Source organism: Anguilla rostrata, chromosome 16 (assembly GCF_018555375.3).
Source record: "Anguilla rostrata isolate EN2019 chromosome 16, ASM1855537v3, whole genome shotgun sequence".
Taxonomy (NCBI): domain Eukaryota; kingdom Metazoa; phylum Chordata; class Actinopteri; order Anguilliformes; family Anguillidae; genus Anguilla; species Anguilla rostrata.
In genome coordinates this window covers 25,976,910-25,999,893 of record NC_057948.1, presented here as the reverse complement: position 1 = coordinate 25,999,893, position 22,984 = coordinate 25,976,910, and the positions used below count along the sequence as shown (strand labels likewise).

The window sequence follows — 22,984 nt, the reverse complement described above, 5'->3', positions numbered from 1 at the left end:
TGTATGGAAGCATCTCCATTTGTTATGTTTCTCCACTCATTTATTCAGATTTTTCCTTCAATTTGACACCCATACAGTATATATATATAACAGAGAAAGAAATGTCATTTATTGCCACTGATATCAACTTTAATTACTTTTTTAGTGATTGTCTCCTTTTCTTCTACAAGATTATGCACGGTATTTTAAACCAGGAGAAAAAAAATCAAATACATGTGGATTTATATACATCAATATTTGTTATTTGTTACAAATACATCCATAACTAACAATCAAAACAAGATCATATATAGGAGGAAAAAGAAATTAATTGGAAATGGTACATTTCAACTGATCAGCTGTAGAGTACATTTAATGGCAAAGTTAATGAAAATAAACAACGTTTTTAATTAATAACAGGTATTTACAATGTGTAGGTTGTCTATAAAAGAGCCCTTCAAACAAGATTATGTTCACTATGTTGCTATATTTTTTCAAGCTTTGAATTAGATTCATATCGGATCATTTGTGTGTGTGTGTGTGTTTGAACTTAGCTATTGAATCATCACTTCTGGCTGAAATCAGTGGTTGTCCCTCCATCTCTTGGTGACCATGGAGTAAAATACTGTATATAGCTATTGAACATATGCACGAAAAAATGTAGAAGGAAACTAGCCCTTGCCTTTTCTCTCTAATGTAGGACACTATAAACTGAAAAACCCAAAATCAGCAACTTGTCTGAACATACCATTTTGTGACATTGAAACCTTGATTGCCACACGCCTCTGATAAGTGTAGTCTTTTTATTGAAGTGCACTCTGCTGTTCTCCAAGTGATTTTAAATAACGATGGTGCACTCTACAAACTGGGGGGAGACGAATCATTCTCAATACACAATTTCCAGTTAGTCAAGGAGCAGTGTGATTTTTGATTGAGTCCGGCCAGAAATAGAGGTGACCACAGCAGCTGAAGAATGTTACTGTAGTTGCGCAGTGTTACATGTCCTCTCCCAGTAGAAGAGGCTGGAGGAAGAGACCTGCAGTTCCCAGAATGCACACCAGTATAAACACCCACAGGAAAATCCTGTCGATCACCATGGCAACATACTTCCAGTCATCTTGCACCTGAAATGAAGCAACAAAAAAGAGGATCACTTTGCTCATTGGTTATTTGTGTGAGCATTTAAGTACAAAAAGTTATTATTAAGGATGTATTATTTATTTAAATGCTTAATAACATGTATTAGCAAAGAGTATCATATAACTCTTGACTCTCTCTCTTGACTCTCTTGATATCAAAGCAGGAAAAGTGTTAATTGGCATTTATTTTGCAGACATAGCAGTTAGAGGGTAAGCTGTAGTTATGGTCATCTTATTTTGACCTGCCCCTCTATATATTAGTGGAGTGTATTAACCGGGAACACTAATGAATGCTTGGGACCTCTCCACTTACCTCCTTGGCTTCATTCTGTAGCCTCATGTTCTCAGCAATGTATTTGACACTTTCTATGGCTTCCCTCACCTCTGGCGAGAGGGCGGCCAGGGACAGAGGTCCCCCATTCAGAGACTCTGAACTGGAGCAGGGGCTCCCCCTTCCAGTGAGCGTCCCGAGGCTGCCCCCACCCCCATCCACTGGCAGCTTGGTGGATCTCTGGAGCCGGCACAGGTAAGGGGAGTTCCCCTTGGCCGGGTCGCCATTAAAGGAGCTCAGGTTGGAGAGCTCTGTGCTGATGAAGAGCCGCTGCCGTGGCTGGTGGCCGGCGCCGAGGACCTGCTGCTTGTGAGACTGCGGGGCGCCGGTAGTGGGCGGGGTGCATTGTTGTAGCGAGAAGTGGGTGGAGCCAGAGAGCCGCTGGGGGTCCTTCACAGGCCGGGTCATGAACATCACCTTGGGGAGAAGCCCCAGGAAGACGCTCCTTACCCACTGGGGCATGGTGTGCGTCTTTGGTGTGCGGTAGTGCACGTTGAGCACGAAGACGGTGATGACGATGGAGAGCGTGACGAAGATCATGGTGAAGAGCAAGTACTCGCCAATGAGCGGGATAACCAGCGAGGTGGACGGGATGGTCTCGGTGATGACCAGCAGGAACACAGTCAGGGAGAGCAGCACGGAGATGCAGAGGGTGACCTTCTCGCCACAGTCAGAGGGCAGGTAGAACACCAGCACAGTCAAGAAGGAGATGAGCAGGCAGGGGATGATCATGTTGATGGTGTAGAAGAGTGGCAAGCGGCGGATGTAGACGGAGTAGGTGATGTCTGGGTAGATCTCCTCACAGCAGTTGTACTTTATGTCGTGCTTGTACCCGGGTGCGTCGATGATCACCCATTCACCACTTTCCCAGAAGTCCTTGAGATTTATGGTTGACCCAATCAGGACCAGGTCGATCTTAGCCTTGTCGTAGGTCCACGAGCCAAACTTCATAGTGCAGTTCTGGTAGTCGAAGGGGAAGTATGTGACATCAATTTTGCAGGAGCTCTTGAAAATGGCTGGCGGGATCCAGGTCACATCGCCATTGTAGCGCAGTAGGGCTTTGGTTTTATCATCTACCTGGAAGTCCCCCACTGCACTATGAGAAAGGAACAGACCAGTCAGGGAAAACAGATGAGTGAATTCTCATGCATGTACAATAAAAACATGAACAATATAGCATTTGTCTCCACTAGAATGTATCACCATCTTATACCCTAAACACAAGCGAGGGTATGAATTTTGATCTGCAAGGAGTAACTAAACCAAAGGTAATGTGACCAGTGAAAGACTGCTTTTGCATTGGGCCGCTGTGTTAGTTTAGGGGAGCCAACTGTTGAGCCACCAGAGATAACCTATATCAGCTGACCCGAATTAAGCCAGTTGAGACACAGACAAGCCAAATGCAAATAACTGTCACACCTACAGAACCTGTCAACTGCCTCTCAGCACACCTTGCTCTGCTCAAATCATGAAGGTAAAAGTAGACAGGAGTAGTGTAAAGATTTACATTACAGGCATTTGCAGATACTCTTACCCAGGGCAACTTATGCAGCTTTTGCATTTTTGCAATGTATCCATTTATACAGCTGGACAACTGGAAGCAATGCAAGTTAAATACTTTGTTTAAAGGTACAGCAGCACTGTCCTTCCCGGGAATCAACCCAACAACCTTTAGGTTACAAGCCCAGTTCCCAAACCATTATACTACACTGCTCTGCTCTGTGCAGGGGAATGTCAAGAGAGTGAAAAATAGGAGCAATTTGCCTGACAACCTGTGAAGTATGTTCATCCTGAAAATTTTAATTTAAAAATGCTCTAGAAACCCTATTAACTGCCTTTCCTCACTGCTATGAGTTAATGGAACCAAATGCACACCATAGATTTGTGTGCTGTAGTGGTCCAAGCTATTCTCACCTGCAAATATATGATTGAGAAAAAGAGAAAAACTCTGTCCCTATCTGTGATGGACAGCGCTAAAATGTTGCCACCTTGTGACTGTAAAGCATAACCGTAAAACTGGAAGTATCTCATCTTTGAGGATTGGCTGTATCACTCCTGTCTTTATAATAACAACGCATCACTGGAAATGTAAGCACTGAACATGGAGATCTGTGGCATCTGTCAATAAGATAAGCAGCAGATATGCCTCCCAACAGACTTACTTGTTGTACAGAACAATGTCTGGTTTCCAGATTCTGTTTGAAGGCACTCGGATAAACTCCACTCCTCCAAACTCTTTTGGGTCCCATCGCAGTTTGTAGTCATTCCAGATCTAGGGAGAAATGCATCATTTTCCATACATTGCCTTTTGTTTCACCACTTCTGACAGCACAAGTTGGCGCAAGGTAAATTCCAGAAACAACTTGAAAAAAATGATTCACTAAAAGATTCTTCAAGCCACAAACTATCCTTTACATATTTAGAAATATGCTTGAAGAATGGAAAGAGTTAAAAAATAATGCAAAAATGTCCTTTCAAAGGGCAGCCAGAAGGTGAAGATAAATTGAGCCTTCATTTAATACCCAAACGGATGTAAAAATCAGTAGGATGTGCTGTGCATCATAATTGATTTAGATGTGACCATGAGGCAGGGAAATATATCTAGTCACTCTATCAGTCACAGTTACATATTCACAACAGGGCAGAAAATAGAGAAGGCAGAAACCTTGTTTCTAAACTGATCATTACTCTCAAATGCTTTCCTTTTATTATGCTTTATTACCAGTCAAGTAATTCATTAGCTGAATAATCAATGCTCGTAAGTGTAATAACCGTTCCAAATATTTTTTTGTTGTTGTAGCAGTAGGCTACATTTCTTTATATTAAAAAAATGTGCTGCATGACATGATTAACAGAAAGAACATTACTTGCCAATGGATGTGGATTATTGAAAAAATTAGCATGTTAATCAGGAAAAGAAAGGCAAAAATGGGTCCGGTGAGACCAAACATTAATTTTAAGTTACAATTTCAGCCTCTTCCATTGTTTTAAGTGAATGCAATTAGTTGGATGAGACCAGTTTCAGATGGGAGTAAGCTCATAGCTGCACCTTTTTTGTTCCTCTTATATTAAGCAACAGAGGGCAATTACCCTGATTTTTGATCACATAAAAATATGTTACATGTTCATTAGGTAAATGCACTGGTCCCAGCAAATATCCACAATGCTTTAGTACTGATGTAAAAGAATGTCATGAAGACATAAGGTCATTGAATTTTGTCAGAACTCAAATGAAGGATGAAATGAAGACTTATACTTTCCTTAACGAGCAATATAGTATAATTATTTGAACTAATTATTCATATTTTCTGTAGTTATCATTTCTTTTTTTTGCCTATCATTATATTAATCTGGAAAAGGTGGTTCTCTTGTTTGTATCTACCTTGATTATGATTGCTTCTTGCTCCCTCTGTTTTCCCTAAATTGACCAGCAAGTGGCAGTGTATCAAGAAATGCATACTATACTGAAGCTATGGAGGCAGCAGTGCATTAATCATACTTCTTGGTAATTGTGCACGGGAAATTTACATACAAAAAGTGTGTGGCAACAGGTTAAAGCAAGCCAAATTTGCAACAGCTGGGTAATACTAAATTCACATTGCTGTTGTTTCTCCACATTGAGTGGTTGGCTCTCTGCAGATGTTTAATTGGTGCTTATTTACAGTTTGAAATTGTAGAGTTTTATCATATCAGGGGATTAAGCAGGGAGGAGGGCAACAAACTGGTTTATTAGTAAAAAAAAAAATAATTGCTTGAAACACCATATTATAAGCACACTATGCAAGCTGTGTTTTTAACCCTGTAGTATTGAATTCAAAATGTACATACATGTTTTTCACTGCAACATTGCACTTTTGACAAACACTGAGATCAATGCTGTTAAAAGCATCGTCCTTATGAATTATTAAAGCCTAAAAATGTGTTTTAAGATAAATGCACAATACACTAGATAGTTTTATGCCCGTAAGGTACCTTTTTAAAGGTCCATCAATTTTTCTGGTCGTTTCGGCCTGAGGGAAAAACTTACATGTCTCAGCCAGAGGTTGGTCTCCATGATCTGATTGACTTCATCCTGGAAACAAATAATAATAATAATAATAATAATAATAATAATAATAATAATAATAATAATAATCATGTTCAATGGACAAACAATATGCTATAAATACACTGATTGGGATCAGCATTAATATTTTAGTTTAAAAGCAGAAGCAATAATTTCCTTTAATGTCCTTATATCTTTCACCTCAGCTGGGAAGGAGGGTGTCACTCTTCTGAGGAACCCTTGAATTTCTAAAAAAGTGCACCCCCCCTAAGAATGTTACTGACAGTGACCATGCTGCTTTGATCTCCAAGATTCTCCAAGTGAATGTGGCAACTGCTGGCAAGTTTTGAATTTGTATCACACCTCCCTGCAGTGGGAAGCTAGTCATTCACACCGCCTTGCCACTTGCGCAGTATTTTCAGTATGAGGTATTAGGTAACTGCCACCTCACACATCAAGATTCAAGGCTGCAGGCCCAGCATGTGGGAGCATTGTAATGCTGAGAGAGCCCTGCCGCTACTGACGCAAAGCGCCTGCAGTTCCATCACTGCGCGCCCTGTCAGCACAGCTCGGTTCATGGGGAGGTCTGTCTGCCTGTGGCCAACACTGAAGAGATCTCATATGCCAATGCATGGCATTAACCACTCCATCCATGCATCGCTGGAACCCTGGGCAGATCCTCCAGGTTTAGATTCACGCAGGAATAATACTGGCCTGCAGATGGAACTTGAACACTGACAAAGACGGTCTTCCCTGCCCTCATTGGAGGGTTGGAGCGGAAATCGAGGCAGCCGTGTGTGTTATAAAATGATCCTTGAGCCTGATCCTATGAGAAAGGAGAGGCTGTGGATTTTTGAGATGTGCTAGATCACAGGAAGGAGTGTCCAAAGCAGAGAGCTGCTTGGAGAGTGAGCTGCTGTACGCAAGTTGCCATAGGTCAAAACGGGAGGCACTTCCTCTCCAGAGCAGCCGAGGTTGGAAGAAGTGATAAATATTTATGTCATTGTTGAAAACATCATGCTGATCATCTCTGGATCACAGCTCTCAAAGTGGTGGTTAAGTGTGTGGAGGAAATATCAAAGACCGTTTTATGAGCATATCTGGGCATGCTGTGTGGAATCAGACTATGTCACTGTTGATGGCTTTCCCAATGAAAAAAGAAGCAGTATTCCTTCTGGAAGCTAATAGAAATATTTACTGATGCTTACTAGTACATACAAGCTTGTCGATGCAGAACAGAATGCCTCTAAGCTTTCTATCTCATATGCAGTAAAATCTGTAGATGAACTGTTAACTGTGCTTGTGCATTGTGCACATTAACACAGTCCATAACTGAAGAGGAAAACCCTAGAGTACTTGAGAAGGTTGATTAGGTGAATCTGTGACAGTATTAATACCACTCCCCATAAAACTGAATCTCCATGTAACCTCTTCTAAAGCTAACCGCTCATGAGCAGTAGGAGTCATGTGATACAGCAATATTACTGTTCTGAAATCGACCTTCTGAATACTGGTCAAAACAACAGATTAACAATCTGTGAGTAGTGATGGATGGGGGTCCTGGAAACCCAGTGACCTAGTGTCTTTCATCTTCTCTTGTCAGATAACACACCCACACACACACACACACAGTAACATATCTCAGTTAATCTAGTGAGTTCAATATGTCAAAGCTTCCTGCATTAAAGGACCAAGTTAATTTAACCCAGCGTGAATTAAAAATTTTGTTCTGTCCTACAGCCAGAATTCAGACTTTCTGTGTCTCTTTCCCTGAAATCAGGGCTTGGTCAATCCAGAATGCTCTGATTCAGCTCTTCTTCAACCTTCTGCACGCCTTCCCCATTCACCAGGAGCGTCCCTGTTGTAGTAAATCAACGCCCATCTGTTTAAGGAAATGCACCAGGCTGAGGGAAGCGTTCTGCTCAATGGTTTATTTATGGGATGATTTGTTCCTCCTTGTCGGAGCCGCGATCTGTAAAATACAACGCCGTCCAAAAGCAAAGTGGCAGTCGTACGCATCGGGGGGAAGACAGGGAAATGGAGGGACAGGCACCCATGTGCAGGGGGAAGGAAGGGAGATCCGGCGATCTCAGTCTCCACACTTACCACTTTCACCAGCTGGGACATGGACACCTCAAACTGCACTATGACCGGGTCAGACACATTCTCCACCGGCCGGATGTATTGGTTGTACTTGGAGAAGATGCCTGAAAACAGCCTGTGCTCTGCTTCAGAGCAGGTGCCTGCTGAAAGGAGAAAGGTGGTGTCCTCATAAGTATTCTCACGTGAGATTAGTTTCATTTGAGAGTTTTCTTATCAGTATTCAAGTTGAACTTGTTCAATATTGGTTTCACCACAAGCCACTGTACTTCTGTGCTACTCTCCCTTTGTTCTCAGGGAAATGTCTGATACAGACCTCACAAACCTTACAACAGTTTTTTTTTAAATCTTATATTCAGAGTACAGCTGTCAGGTTTTCAGTTTTTAGGAGATAAACACAATGTAATGAAATAGCACAAAATATAAAATACTGTACCTTGACTCAGGAAAAATAAAGACTATTGATTTTAAAGAAGCTTATCCTAATAGCACTATCATGGAGTGCTTCCCATTACCTTTCATTTGGTTTCAGAAGAAAAAAGGGAAAGGCAGATGCTTTTCCTAAACGGAAATCTCCTAAATCTAGCAATAAATAATATGTAAATTAAAACACAAATATTAAATCAATAGGCTTACATTATATTATTCTGCATACTGCACTCCATTTAATTTAATTTACTGTACACATGAATTTGTCCATTCAGAAAGGCATGTGGAGAAAAAGGAGTTTCAACTGTTATATTTTGTACACTAAACTGAAGAGTAGTCTTACTGTATTACACTATACATCTATAGAAAAACTACTGAACCCCCCCCCCCCCCATACATTGTTTAAACAACCTGTAAACACCGTTTTACAACTTTCCCATTAATAAGTGATTCACTAAAATCGCTGTTGTTGTTATTATTTTATTAATTTAAAAAATATATGTATATAATTATTATTATTTGTTTTAGTAGTAGTAGTAGTAGTAGTAGCAACAGTACCTAGTATTGTTACCGCCACCACCTCCATAATAATCGGCGTCATCGCATCTGCATAATCATTGTTGGGATGAAATACAGAACGCTGTGTCAGGTTGTTTGCTTTCTAAGTGTTGGGAAGCATTCAGAATTATTTATTTAGTAGCAAACCTATATGAACTCTACTTACCAGATAAAATGGAAAGAAGAAATGCACAAATCTCCAAAACCATTCGACTCATGGGTTTCATTGTACCATCCGATGAATTCCGTTCTCAGCAGTGAATTGTAAGTCCGTTTTGACACCAGAATAGAACAGGAGAATGGAAAACTGCGAGAGAGTGGCGGAAAGACAACGCTAGGAAACACACTGAGAGCACCGGAGGGAGAGCCTGAAGATATGGATGGAAAGAGACCAGGGCAGTCAATCACGGAGGAGGGGGGACTGACTTCCCGGACTCTGACGCGAAGTCGAACCGCAAGGCAATTACACGAGCGGGGATATTTAATGCTGAAATGTTTTTGTATGACAAATTGATGATGAACACAACATGGATATTGTTTTTTTTTTTTTTTACTTTTTGATCAGCTGTTATAGACTTGATTGTTTGTTGTTTCATCTTTCAAGATCGATGGCCACTACGCATATGTAGGCTATAGCCTACACTGAAACTAGAGTAACGGAATATTGTAGTCAAACAAAATGGTATGCTTAAATTAATTGAAAATATTGTAATGCGTTTGTCTGTCAAAAAAAATCATAAAGGTCCATAACCGTATACACGATGCTTATCCATAATACAGAACAATGGACAGCAACAGCCAGAATATGTTATAGCCTACTCTTGGGTCACAATAAGAATAAAAAGGTCAAATACCACACCCAGGCGGGCTATTTAACCTATAGGCTATTTATTATGGTGCAAACTTATGTCTGACATACATAAACAAGACCAGGTCAAAACCTAGTGTATGGCTGGACCGAACCGGCTGACCAATGATGTAACTTCATCAGTCTGTCACTCAGTCACAGACATGCACGCCACGGTGTAACTTCATCACTCACTCAGTCACTCAGTCACAGACATTCACGTTTATAGGGCTGGCCCTGCTGTTGCGGTCCAGCCAAAAATTGCTACAGTATGTTTTCTCGACAGTCTATAAAATACATTAATTTGGGTTCAAAGATTAGCCCACAGAGACATTACAATGAGCAGTAAAAACATAGTTTTCATAGCTGTGGTTACATCACATAAGGAATTTGCATGTTAGAAAACCGAAATGTTTTGAATAACTGGTTCGTTGCTTAATTCGTCTGTCAATTTACGTAACTGTGCACAGTCCATGTCCTATTGAAAGACTTTTTTTCACTCATTTATTTTTAATCATTCTCTCCTGGGAATCATTTCTCACTTAGGAGGTCAAATCATTTTGCTTCCCAGCTGGAAGTTGTGACTAGCGCGTAGGCCTACAGTGACACCATTTTGACCCACGGACATCCTGCATGCATCGATTTCAGACGACAACTGAATGCCTGAACTGCCGCCACCCAAGGTCTCTGTGTCAGATGTAGTTTACATCAGCCCAGCAGTACTGCGCTTATACAATATGAAAAACCCCTCAGCAAAATAAAGCTGTGTTGAATATGGCAGCGGCCGGATGGCATGGCAGGTTTTTGTTAAGGGCACACAAGTTTTTAACTTTATAGCCTACAGTCTAGATTTATGAAACCCACGCTGAAAACTGTATTTATTCTACGCACTGCGGAGGTTGCAGTCTGCAGGCCATTATTTTGATATGCGGTAAAAAATAAAATGTTAAAAGTAAACTCCCTAATTCAGCGATAGGCTGCATTTTAACGAGGGGGTTGTCACAGAAAGTGTAGGCTACTGCACATTACAGTAAGTGGGCTGACTAAGTTTGGGGACCATTGCAGTGAGTCACTTTCTCATGCATGGGACAGATTAAAATAAACGGTGGTTGATAATATATAAAGCGCACTTCAGAGGACGTGAATTAGCACCTGCACGTCTGCTACAGAATGTGATGTCACACCTGGAGAATCAAAACCAGTAGAATTAGTTGCCTTACCTCTGGGCCATCTTCCCCCCCGGCGGACTAGTTGTATCTCTCGTCGTGGGATATGGCTGTATATATAATGCAGTCAGGTCCATTGCGGATATTCGTAATTCAACTGCATTACATATACAGTAAATATAATTCACCTGTGTAAACACTGATGACAAGCCATTAATGGCAGTTTTCTTTTTCTTTTTATTTTTGATTGAGCCCCATTAATGTGAAGCATTTCAGTATGTTGATGGTGGGGCATGAGTGCACTGCAAATTATTCATGCTTCTTGATGTCCTGTCACTTTACTTTATTATAGATCATTTCATATATGAAAACTATATTGACGTAGAGGCTATGCATGGAGGCAATATGAAAGCACATCTCCCAGTGAGTCTAAATCGTGATAAGTAGGCTAGGCGTAGGCTACATGTACAACTTTGAAAATGAAATATTTAGTCAGCCGGTCAGTTTAAAAGTTTGGAGAAAATATGCAATTGCTCAGTCAAATGAAACTGAATGCTGAAACGAGTGAAATAAACAACACGAGTCCATGCACTGCAGTGTCGGTTTTTATCACCTGATTTAAACCAGCCTTTCACAAAGAAGTAGCCTATGGCAGTCTGCAGCATTGTGTATTCAGCAGTATGTTTAACAAGCAAACTCAGCATTCTTTGGTAATTGTGATGCCAGCATGTAAAAAAGAACAAAGCATGTTTATGCATACAAATCTTCACAAAGAGGACACTAGATGGCAGCAACAAGTAGCCTCTTCCTCTAAACATATGCTGTGTCACTTACGGCTGGCAGAGTGTTGAGTTAGCCTACTCTTCAAAGCAGAGGTGTGAAGTTATAACTCACAAGATGGGTGGGAGGAACAGCCTTTAATACACAAAGATATTGAAAAAATGGATATCTTTCGGATCAGTTACGCTTCCATGGCATAGTTCTCCTAAACCAGAAAACTGGCAAGTTCTCTGTGGGCATCTGTGAATGACTGCGTGTCATCAGAATGTCAGCCTGCTGTGTCACATCATACCATTTGAGCCCCCTAGTGCCATTTATATTATATGAGTCAGTACTGCTATAGTTTCTTTCATGGACTTTTTTTATCAAGAAGGGAAAGTAGTGCATACTTCACTGAAATCCAGAATGAAAACTTGCAACTTATGCTGAAAAACATAAGAAGCAATATTTTTATTTAACCATGTGATGGTTAACGTTTTGGCTAGTACATCATAATTTCCTTTACAGACTTTATAATGTTGTTTTTGCGAGAGCAACAGCAAGAGCAACAGCAAGAGCAAATCTTCCAATGTCTTGGGTAAATGAAGCAATAAACACATGAAGAAACTGTTAACTTTAAGATGTTACATTCATTATATATAATACAAACACAAATCAGCAAATTCTGAACTAACTGACAGATTTTGATTTTATTTGGTATTCATGTTGAAGCAGTTGCTGGTAAAGGTACATTTTAGCATCTCTATTTTCTGTGGCAACATAAAATTCTGCAACATTACAACATACACAGTGTTACATACAGTAGAGCATTATGGGAAATGGTGACTAAGCAAAGGGGGGGAGGTAATGATGTCAGTATTTATCCTCAACATTCTAGCTCCCATTTAGTCTTGTTATTGAACATAATGACCATACAATGTACACTCGAACACCTAACCATAATTCTCAAGAAAATAACATTCCCTTTGCTATGGGAGTCATGATCACTGTACTTGTGATGACATTAATCTTGTGCTTTTCACTGTATGCATTCCTGAACACAACAGATAGCATGGCACTATGGGTATTTCCTATCAGAGGGAGCAATACGCTGTAAAGGGGTTTGAAGAAAGGCAGGCTGACAAAGCTTCATAAGAGTCAGGCACCATTAGTTTAAATACCATCTCTTATTGGAGGTCCAGCGCCAGATTGCTGGACAGGAACTGTCGGGCCGTGAAAAACTGGCTGGAGGAAGAGCCCAAGGGTTCCAACCACACACACAATCACAAAGATCCACAGGAACAACCTGTCCACCACCATAGCCACAAACTTCCAGTCCTCAATCACCTGAAAAACAGTCAGAGCACAATACATTTTTTCTTTTCTCAAGTAATACTTTTTTTGTACATAAATTCATATTTTACTCATTAGAAAAACTGCAGAGTCTAAAGCCATTTGACATTATAAGGTATCCATAATTGACTCAGGTCACTGGCCCACTGCATTGACTGTTTTAAAAAAAACACAGCGTAATAAGTTGTAATGTATTGAATTTGAACTATTCAGCTCCCTCATACTTGCTGTGCGCCCTTTCCTATGATGCATCTAAGCTACACACTTGGCCTACCCCATCACTTGACCTATGTAAGTATTAATGAGGCGCACTCACGCTTTGGTCATCATCATCCCCCATCATGTGATCGGCCACAAAGCACACTCCATCCACAGCCTCCTGCAGGTTGGGTCGCAGGCCCAGGCCAGCCTTTCGGTGAAGATCTGGGGCCCTGGCGAGAACTTCCGGTGCAACCCCAGAGCGCCGCTGGTTGGTTTGTTTCACAGACAGATTGAGGTGGAAGGGGGCGGCAGCAGACGGCTGTAATATGGTGGAAGAGACGGTGGCCGTATGAACAGATGGGCTGTCCATCCCCTGCGCGGCCCTCCAAGCCCGCAGCTGCCTCTGTTGCCGGAACCTTGGCTGGGCCGAGCCGTCCTGCGGGCGGCTTATGTAGAGCAGCGCCGGGAGCCGGACCAGAAACAGCCGCCGGACCCAGACGGGCATGGTGTGGGTGCTGGGGGAGCGGTGGTGAATGTTGAGTACGCACACACTGCTGATGATGGAGAAGGTCACCAAAACCATGGTGAACATCAGGTACTTGCCAATCAGAGGAACGTCCAGCGAGGTGGGAGGGACGATCTTGGAGATGAGGAGCAGGAAGACGGTGAGGGCCAGCAGCACAGAGATGCACAGGGTCATCTTCTCACCGCAGTCAGAGGGCAGGTAGAAGACCAGGATGGCCAGAGAGGTGATGAGGATGCAGGGGATGATGAGGTTGATGGTGTAGAACAGGGGCTTTCTCTTAATGATGAAGTCATAAGTCACATCCACGTAGGTAGGGTCAAAAGGGTTGACCGTCCGTCTCCCAGGAAGGGCCAGGATGTCCCACTCCCCACTGGGAGTGAAGTCATCCATGCTGGCCACCTCAGCCTTAAGGACCAGGTCAACCTCTGTGTAATCATACGTCCAAGAGCGGAACTTGAGCGTGCAGTTCTGCTGGTCAAAGGGGAAGTGCTTGACATCAATCTTGCAGGCGCTCTTGTAGATAGCTGGTGGAAGCCATGAGATGCTGCCGTTGAATTGGACGATCACATTTGTAAAGACAGCCACCTCATAGGTTCCATCAGCACTATAGTGGGGGGACAAAAAAAGGAAGGACAGAGAGTTTATCACACGCCAAAAGCTGTTGTCTTAGAAACAGTACATCGATCTGGAAGTCGTGTTTTACACATTTATTTTTGTCAATGTTTTTTTGTTTCTAGAAACCATGTAGAAGCATGTAAAATATCTAAACAATTAAAATAAAATAACATTTAAATGAGCCATACATAAAGAAATGATATGTTTAATGAAAAATGAAAAAGAATGAAGTTATGTCAAATGCCTTTCTCAGTTGTGGCACAGCAAATGATACCACTTGATACATAGCTGGACTTACACCTTGCTTAAATATATGATTTTTAAAAGTACAATGTTATCAGGTAATAACAAAAGAGGGGAATACCTGGCACAGATGTAGGGAAAGAGAGACCTGGGGTCAACCATTTGACCATGTTTCCTACACATATTCTTGTAAATAATATAATAATATAAATTAGTATATATAAATATAAATAAGTATATATGTTATGCTGAGGCAATGGTATGGACTTCATGAACGCTAAATTATTATACATATATACTTTTCTTGTATATACACAGCATAGTAAATTACCCTTATGAGCTACATTTATGAGCTAAAATCTAACCAAACAGCTCCCCTGGGTCCTGGCATCCAGGTTGTTCCACATAACATAATAGGCTTTTAAATATGTTAGACAGGATGGTACTTACTTGTTGTACAGCACAATATCAGGAAGCCATATGTTCCGGGAGGGAATATAAAGCTTTTCAATTCCCTCATATTGTGAAGGGTCCCAGCTCAATCTGTAATCAACCCAATGCTGAAGAAAACAAAGGGTTTCTAACTGCCACTTATGCATAGAGGTACTACAAGACAATAGAGTAGACAATTTCTGACAAATTCATTAACTAGTATTCACAGCAGAGCAAGCATGCAGTCGGTAAATGTCAATCTGTTCAGTGTTAAAGTATGGAGGTAATGGTCATGGTTTGGTTTCATTCATGTGAAAGCCAGAAAACAGTTGTGCTTGAGCAGAGGTGGAAAGTCCAGGTTCAGAAACTTGAAGTCATCCCCAGTATTTTGTTCCAATGACCTGGATTAGCTCATTTACACACTTCTTTAGCAAGGAGGTAGAATTAATTAATTAGATCAGCTGGCTGAGTCCATGGGTGGAAGAAGCACACGGCAGGAGCATTACAGTACCCCTGCACTTTTCACCTCTGTCCTCGAGTCAAGACTTCCAGCATGGCAACTGTTCAAAGTTCAATGGACAGTATTTGTGCTTTGCATAGTTACCTGTGTTAGCCAAGCATTGGTGGTCATGACTTGTTCTCTCTCATTCTGTGAAGGCAGAGTGGATTGTAAATTAAATTATGAAATTATGTAATCTGACCTTTTACTGTTATTTATTATGTTTTGCCTCATAAGAGACTTTTCGCATCTTCGTGTTTCTTTTTCACGGAACTAATATATATTACATTACATTACAGGCATTTAGAACCTGCTTTTATTGAGAGTGACTTTTTTTTACATAGTTTTACATAGTCCACACAGTAATCCATACAGTATCCATTTCTGCAGCTTGACATACAATGAAGCAATGCAGGTTAAATATCTTGCTCAATGGTTAAACTGCAGTGTCCTACCTTGTAATCGAACCAAGCCCAGTTCTCTACCCATTAGCATATACACTCACAGACACACACACACAGACACACACACCACACACACACACACATATATATGGGGGCAAGAGAAGTGAAATTAACTGAAGACAGCATGGACAACTGATTCAAGGGCCTCCATACTGCAATGAGGCAAAATATATAAATAACAGTCCTCAGGCCACTATAATTAATATGACCATGACAAAGGATGAAAGAGCTTGTAAATACTAAATACACTGGCTTTGCTTACTCAGTTCTCAGGAGAACCTGTAAACATGGAAACAAACTCCAGCACTATTCAACTGGCAGATATATGACTCCTTTTATCGCAATGTGCTGATGTATCTAACCCCAACTGTAATAGCAGGGGTGTCCCAAGAGAGATACGAGCCTGTCCAGGTGCTCCTGGTGTAAACAAACACTGCCTGGGTGAAAAAAATAAATACATTCATTATAAAGAAAAAAGAATCTACACCTGTGGAATGAATTACAGAAGCACTAGGATCTACAGATTCACTGCTCGTTCAACCTCAGTAGTCTGAGAGCAACAGGTCCACTAGGTTTCCCCAAACTCACCAAGCTGATGAGCTGAGCCAGGGACACTTGCAGTCTTATGGTGACGCGTTCAGCTCGGTTGATAGCGGGACGGATCAGTTTGTTGTATCGGTTTTTAGACAGCAGCCAGTTCATCAGTTTTTCCTCTGATTCAGCACAGCTGCCACCTGCAGGGGCACAAGTGCTGGTCCATGAGGAAACCTGGAATTACTGCCTGAAACAAAAGTACACTCAAACAACATGAACCGATGCATTCTGTGATGTGAGGAGAGATGCAGGTCTTCAAAATGAAATCAGATTTTGTTCATTTTTGTTCCTGTTGTCTGTGATGCTTGTTTATTAATAACTGTTGTACTTTCTAGTGATGATGGAAATGAACCCCATTGGTCAGCAGCAGTAGATGAAAATAAGGCACTCATACTAGAAGATTAATCATTATTTTATGTCATTTTATGTTATTTTATGATTCTGTCAGGAAAAAATTGCACTTTTCCATTGCACTTAACTAATTTAATTTGTGCTGACTAATTTCAAGTTTTATTATTTAACAAAATATACCTTTATAGGTTACTGAAATGATTTTTGCAGACAAAACAGCAGACAAATCAGCCTAATATTACATATACTGCTCTGCTAGAATACCTGGGAGGTAGAATACCAATACCCACATGGAGTACTTTAACTGAAGAAAAATAAAAAGAAGAGACTCTTCAGTGTTTCCTCTGAATGGTACCCTTGACTTCTAGAAATGTTGGTGTCTTTCCCTTGATTGTGTATTGCAAACCACCATAGCTTCTACTTCCTCCAATGATTTTACCAATCATGGACACCAGTACACCGTTCACTGCATAAATATGAGTCATTTATTCTAGCAGGTCTCCATGCACTGTATAAACATCAGGTGTGAATACCAAGTCATGAAGATACCTCTCGGTACTAACAAATTAGAGTCTTGGTGGCTATACAGAAGACCTTCCTGAAGTACTCAGTGTGCTCAAACAGTTGACAGGGGATCCTGACAAGAAGTGACCCCCAGACCCCTCTTAGCCTACTTGAAACGATGGAGTGAAGCCAGACAGCCCAGTCAAATGATATTGCTCTTTGTGAGGCCAATGTATAGGAGAATTTCTTGAATGGCCCGAGATGACAGCCGCCTTCCCCTTTTGATAATATAGGCTACTCGCCAGAAGGATATGGGAGGCATTTCAACTCCAACCAAGTGCTGTACTGTACGTATACATCTGCGTGACGTATACTAGGCACGATTGCCGTGTGCAAGTTGCTATTATGCTATTGGGCGGCTTTTATATCACGCTTTAACTGTTCGCGTATCAGACCGCACAATTCAGGACAAGTTCTCTTTGCCTTTGTTGTCCCATTTCGCGCAGCAAAGCAAAAGTAAAGCAAGATATCAGTGAGCTCATGTGTACAAATATTGCTGGTTAAAGTATGCACGAGTAAACGGGACACCTTTGGCTTTATTCGTCAAACATGCTGTAGTAGCTAATTACTCCAATAAACTTCCTCATAAACTGTCATAACCACCGAAAAACGTGTAACAAAGTAAGCTTTCTCTAGTTTTCCGGAAGACAACAGGCAAAACATACTGTATTCAACGCCCTAACATATGGCAACAATCTTAATACTTGCCACGATATTTTACTTACTTTGACTCAAAGTAAATAACAAAAAGCATAGCATTGACGTCCGTTCCATCGTTGAATGACAAGTCAATTCCAGTCCTTAATATGCAGCCCCATTCGACCAGATCAGTAGCCTACTTCCAGAAGCACCACTGCCCACAACAACCTACCATGCAATAGAAATGAATTATTCCGCCCCGAAGTCCATCCCAAGCCAAGAACACATTGCCGCTCACCCTTCGGACACAGTCACACGCACACTCCTGCTTCTCTCTCTCCCTTTCCTTAATTGCACCCGGTAAAGTTGTTCACTGCTTTCGTTATTTCCTACAGTATAATAAAAATAATATTTTAAGCAATGTGTAAAGTAGCTAGATGTCCAGCTGTATAAATAATATTTGTGTATTATGCAAGTGAAAAAATCAGACCCACTGTCAGATTTCTGGCTGTATATTTAGCTACCATCCTCCATGCCACCTGAACAGAAGTCGGAAATTAATCTGAACGGAATAGTCTCCGTTTTCAGTTGTTTTAGTTCCGACATTAGCAATGAGTCTTTATCTACTGGTACATCATATTGCCATCTGGTTTTCACTGTCTTACTCGTTTGACAGTGTCTGGGACATAGTGCTTATTGATGTGCATTCTGTCCTTTGTGAAAGACGTACCCTGTTCATCATACCGTTCAATACTCAGGGGAAGTTCAAATATGGTAAATGGACGCAACATCCTGATGAATGCAAATGTGCTTCACAGCATCCTAGGTGTTAGTCTCATATATTGAAAAACTTCAGTTGGGAATAGCAACACATACCGTATTGGACTGTATCTGTGACAATTGCTTTCACAATTATGAAGATATAGTGCATTAACTAGTAATATGTTTGTTGGACGTGGTTTGCTTTTGAAAAAAAAAAAAACAGCTTGAATTTTGTTTATAGGCAGGGCTTAAGTGCATGTGTACTATCGAACAGTAGAAAATATAGGGGTGACATAGCTCAGGAGGTAAGAGCGGTTGTCTGGCAGTCGGAGGGTTGCCGGTTCGATCCCCCACCCTGGGTGTGTCGAAGTGTCGCTGAGCAAGACACCTAACCCCTAATTGCTCCCACTGAGCTGATTGGTACCTTGCATGGCAGCCTTTCACCGTGGTGTGTGTGTGTGTGTGTGTGTGTGTAAATGGGTGAATGAGAGGCATTAATTGTAAAGCGCTTAGGATAAAAGCGCTATATAAATGCTGTCTATTTACCATTTACCAGTATACACACATGTATATATCACGTACGTCATAATTAAAATGGTCTAAGATTAACAATACAACTAGTCATTTTAAACAAGTTCTACTCTCTCATTACTGAGTCTATATCATGTAATCTTTGCTTGATTTACAGATTAGATTGCTACTTTACTATGAAAAGAGGTCTCTATGCCAGGACATTGCTTGACTTACAGCTCGACTGGGGCCCCAGGCCCAGGCCCAGGCCCCAGGCCCCACACCCCTGGAAATCACGTTTGTGCACCTATACAGTTAACTGCCTTATGTTCACCCACAGCATCAGTCTTACAAGCACCCGTGGTTTTTCTCCCACTTTGTTGTCTAAATGCGTGCTTGTCAGTGACAGTGGTCACTATTTTTTCCTAATCATTTTACTGGGGCACAGAAAAATATTACTGAGGCACATGACTCAGTAAACATGGTCTGGCAACACCCCTTACTTCTCCCCGCATCTATTTGAAGCACCAGCTGAAGATACCTCATTCATAGCCTTTTCTCTCTTCGTGTCACTCTTTTCAAGACCTCTGCCCCCCATGTGCTCTGTTTCTTCAGCTCCCTGTTATATTTTGTTTACTTATTTGAACCCCAAGAGTTTGGTGGAGATGTTTACAAGTTTTTTAGTGGGTAATAAATAACACCATATTTGCGGGGCTGGAGTGATTTACAGTAAAGTGCTGCAGTCAGTCTAGTTGTAGTGCAATCTCTGCAGACCTGATTTACAGCTCACTCACTGCTTAAATAGCCATTACTATTCCCAACAAAACATCCATATCTGAAGCCAGCACTAAGTCCAAGGGCTTCACTGACACATGAACCTTATTTCATGACAATTTCAGAACTGACCTTTGAATAATTCAGTAGTATATAATATATTGTATATTATAAAATAGGCACACTGAGTTATTGTTGTTTACAGTGCTTGAATTTTAAAAATAGTGTTTTCCTCCAAACAGTGTCCAGTTATTCAAAAATAAAGTGCATACAATAGTGAACATATATTAATGATGTCTGGATTAAAAAATAATAATATTAACTATTATTATTTTTATTTTTTAAGTACAGGTTTACTTATTTCTAAAAACTTTAAAAAGTAAACATATAAAGCTAACTTCCAGCATGACAAAATAGTAGGACCTATTCATCTGCTTGGTGGAAGTGGTCTATCTGTGGGCTAGCATGCATCCACAGAGCATTTTAACAACATTTCTACTTAACCATTTGACATGTTCCTTTGTCGCTTCTTTTGCCAGCATTCCATAAACAGAGACATTTCATCTTTAAAATAGCTTTCTGTTTTATTATTTTAAATAGTGATGGCAATCCATAGTGACACATGCTGAAAAACATGCTTCCTCAGCAATATTTTCTCAAGTCATTAATAACACCTGGCCCAGAGCCACTTTTCCAATCCTAATCATAGCAGTCACTGTAATAACTTTTCCTTTATACTGAAATTAAACTTTTTCAGATGCCCAGTAATACTCCATGTCTTAATAATTTAAAAAATCCATATACCCTCTGTCAGTAAATTATTTTAGTCGATTGCCATCATTACTGGGGGAGAACCGGCACACTGAGACAGACAGTTCGATTAACAAATAGGGAAGCTGCCGCTGGCTCCCAGCGGCAGAGGCTCCTCCCTTTTGCCCCAGAAAGTACATGCGTTCGTCCTGACTACTGTGCTGTTGCCAGCTATGCTCTCAAAAGAACTTGGTCTATTGCTGGTGGAGACGGAAGGCCCCTTGTCTGAATGGGTAGACATAGGTGATTTGTCTGCGGGCCAAAGAGACTGATGGATGAAAAATGACCAATCAAAGAATTGCTGCTGTTGCACTGCTCTGCACACACTCGGCTGCCCATTGGAGAGAAATATATCAAACAGGCAGTTCATTACCTGAAGTACTTGGCTCCGATACTAGGAGAGGGCATCCCTTTGGAAAACTGCAAGTGTACATGCCACGTCTAAACAGATGGCAGATGTTTTCCTGTCTAACATCAAGGGACCCTGAAGTGAAAATGTGCAGTGGCAGCTTACAGAACCTGTACTGTATTAGTGACCATTGCTGAAATCACATTCATCACCAAAGCTAGAGAGATGGTCGTAAAATGCATGCAGTGTGAACGGCTGCCATTTTATACTCACTATGCTCTCTAACAGTTCCAATGACGCACCTTTTACACGGGATCTCATTGTCATGATTGTGAACGGCTGTTCCGAGCATTAATTTGCTGTAGATTTAAATGACCTGAGACCAGGATGTCCAGTGCAGGTTCTGACTGTTCATCCGAAGGGAGTCATTAATGTCAGGTGAGGTGGACGTATTGTTCTGCTGGGCTTCCACAGAGGAACCCGCGGCTGATCCCAGTGAACCCAGAGCTGACCCGTCAGTGCAGTGTTCAACAGCCTGGACACAGTCTGTCTGTGCTCGACTGCAGTCCACAGATTGCATTAGAATTGATCTGGTTTGTGATGTGGGTGCTGTAACCAATCCACGTGAACTTTGATGCAGTGCATACGCCCTGTGCCCTTCCCTATATATATATATATATATATATATATATATATATATATATATTATATATATATATATATATATATAATAGGACTACGATTATTTACTCAGCATTTGGGGTGGATCTGTGGAGATCATGTTTGATTATTACTGAACGAAGGAATTATGTTCATCTGTGTTAAAGTTGTTGTGTGTGTTGTGGTTTTTGGCAGATATGCTATATTGTGTGTGTGTGTGTGTGTGGTGTGTGTACACTGTGCTTGCTCTCTCTTGGCATCACGTCCCTTAAATTTAAGTCCATATCCCCAAATTGAGACCCATAGAAGGTATTGCATTCTTTATTTGCCTGTTTAGTTAACCCTTACAATTTACCCTGCTACTCTAAGATGAAATCCTAATGTGTTTGGTAGGGTATGTGAAACAAGGGGTAGCTGAGGGGCTGGGAGAAGCAGGCCTGTGTCTCTTTAAATCTCTTATCATATTTTAAAATCCTGTTTTCTTAGAGGGATTTGATGTCGCCATTCTCAAAATGAAATTATCCTTCTGCCTACCATCAATGTGGTTTATGATTTCCAGTCAGTCAAGGAGACACACATTCGCACAGACACACAAACACACACAAACAGAAACCATACACATGCACACACACACACACAGCTGTTGAATACATAGAGAGAGAGAGAGAGAGAGAGAGAAGAAGGAATTCTTCTGGTCAGTCGTGTCTTTATAGCACTTACTGAGGCTTCATCTCTTCAATTACGAGTCCCTGAGGGCTATATGATTGTAAAGAATGGATGGTTAATTGAATTTCAGACAAGAGTTACTATGTACAGATGATACTGGTGGCACATACTAAAATAAATCCCCAGCTAATTACATTAAGTGTAACAAGTTGGATTAGTCAGAGAGCCTCAAGGTACTCTCAGGTGTCTGCCATGTGTAAGATTCTGCAGACATGTTAGCAGGAAAATGTTTTTGTATATCCAATCAAACAGTTTCCCTAGATTTATTTTCCGTAGATCACCCCATAGATCAAGTGCCTTTCAACTGTCTGTCATTTCATATTCCAATAGCTCTCCAGCCTTTCTGTCTGAAAGCAGTGACTAGTTGAGACTTACATTTTCACCCAGAATATATAATTCCTTGTATAGAAAATATGCACTGTAGATTGAGATTATAAATACTATCTCTCTCTCAACAAGAGTGCATTATATTTGATTGTGTGGAGATGCCAAAATGCCCACCACCCCCCACGCCCCCACCCCCACCCCCAACCCCCAAGGATGTGCACTCCTTTCACCT

The 22,984-nt window shown here is 41.1% G+C and overlaps 2 protein-coding genes across 8 annotated transcripts; both read right to left on the bottom strand.

Moving 5' to 3' along the window:
- Window positions 1–490: 490 nt before the first annotated feature.
- Window positions 491–8,973, bottom strand: LOC135242052 (neuronal acetylcholine receptor subunit alpha-3-like). Of its 3 annotated transcripts, none has more exons than XM_064312942.1 (6): window positions 8,748–8,973; window positions 7,601–7,740; window positions 5,477–5,521; window positions 3,612–3,721; window positions 1,432–2,540; window positions 491–1,103 (listed from the first exon to the last, which is right to left on the bottom strand). In XM_064312942.1, the coding sequence occupies exons 4-6, from the start codon at window positions 3,712–3,714 to the stop codon at window positions 975–977; spliced, it is 1,341 nt and encodes a 446-aa protein (XP_064169012.1). In that variant the 5' UTR covers window positions 3,715–3,721; window positions 5,477–5,521; window positions 7,601–7,740; window positions 8,748–8,973; the 3' UTR covers window positions 491–974. The 3 variants fall into 3 exon arrangements, with proteins under 3 accessions (XP_064169012.1, XP_064169011.1, XP_064169010.1); XM_064312941.1 differs by having other exon boundaries at window positions 1,432–2,545; window positions 7,601–7,737; window positions 8,748–8,971; XM_064312940.1 differs by having other exon boundaries at window positions 1,432–2,545; window positions 8,748–8,969.
- A 2,800-nt stretch (window positions 8,974–11,773) lies between these two features.
- On the bottom strand, window positions 11,774–18,101 carry LOC135242119 (neuronal acetylcholine receptor subunit beta-4-like). 5 transcript variants are annotated; one of them, XM_064313036.1, is made up of 6 exons: window positions 17,921–18,101; window positions 16,275–16,420; window positions 15,328–15,372; window positions 14,742–14,851; window positions 13,023–14,037; window positions 11,774–12,700 (listed from the first exon to the last, which is right to left on the bottom strand). In XM_064313036.1, exons 1-6 carry the CDS (start codon window positions 17,967–17,969, stop codon window positions 12,527–12,529), a joined length of 1,539 nt encoding a protein of 512 aa, XP_064169106.1. In that variant the 5' UTR covers window positions 17,970–18,101; the 3' UTR covers window positions 11,774–12,526. The 5 variants fall into 5 exon arrangements, with proteins under 5 accessions (XP_064169106.1, XP_064169107.1, XP_064169110.1 ...); XM_064313037.1 differs by having other exon boundaries at window positions 16,275–16,437; window positions 17,921–18,089; XM_064313040.1 differs by lacking the exon at window positions 17,921–18,101 and having other exon boundaries at window positions 15,949–16,414.
- Between the last annotated feature and the right edge of the window lie 4,883 nt (window positions 18,102–22,984).

Excerpts from the sequence above, each read along its gene's own strand:
- LOC135242119 (XM_064313036.1), bottom strand. The coding sequence starts at position 17,969 with ATGGAACGGACGTCAATGCTATGCTTTTTGTTATTTACTTTGAGTCAA. Across the intron at positions 16,421-17,920 it reads GTTATTTACTTTGAGTCAAA|GTGGCAGCTGTGCTGAATCA; the intron begins GTAAGTAAAATA and ends GTGCCCCTGCAG. Across the intron at positions 14,038-14,741 it reads GATATTGTGCTGTACAACAA|TGCTGATGGAACCTATGAGG; the intron begins GTAAGTACCATC and ends CCCCCACTATAG.
- LOC135242052 (XM_064312940.1), bottom strand. The coding sequence starts at position 8,808 with ATGAAACCCATGAGTCGAATGGTTTTGGAGATTTGTGCATTTCTTCTT. Across the intron at positions 7,741-8,747 it reads TCTTCTTTCCATTTTATCTG|CAGGCACCTGCTCTGAAGCA; the intron begins GTAAGTAGAGTT and ends TTCTCCTTTCAG. Across the intron at positions 3,722-5,476 it reads CCAACCTCTGGCTGAGACAT|ATCTGGAATGACTACAAACT; the intron begins GTAAGTTTTTCC and ends ATTTCTCCCTAG.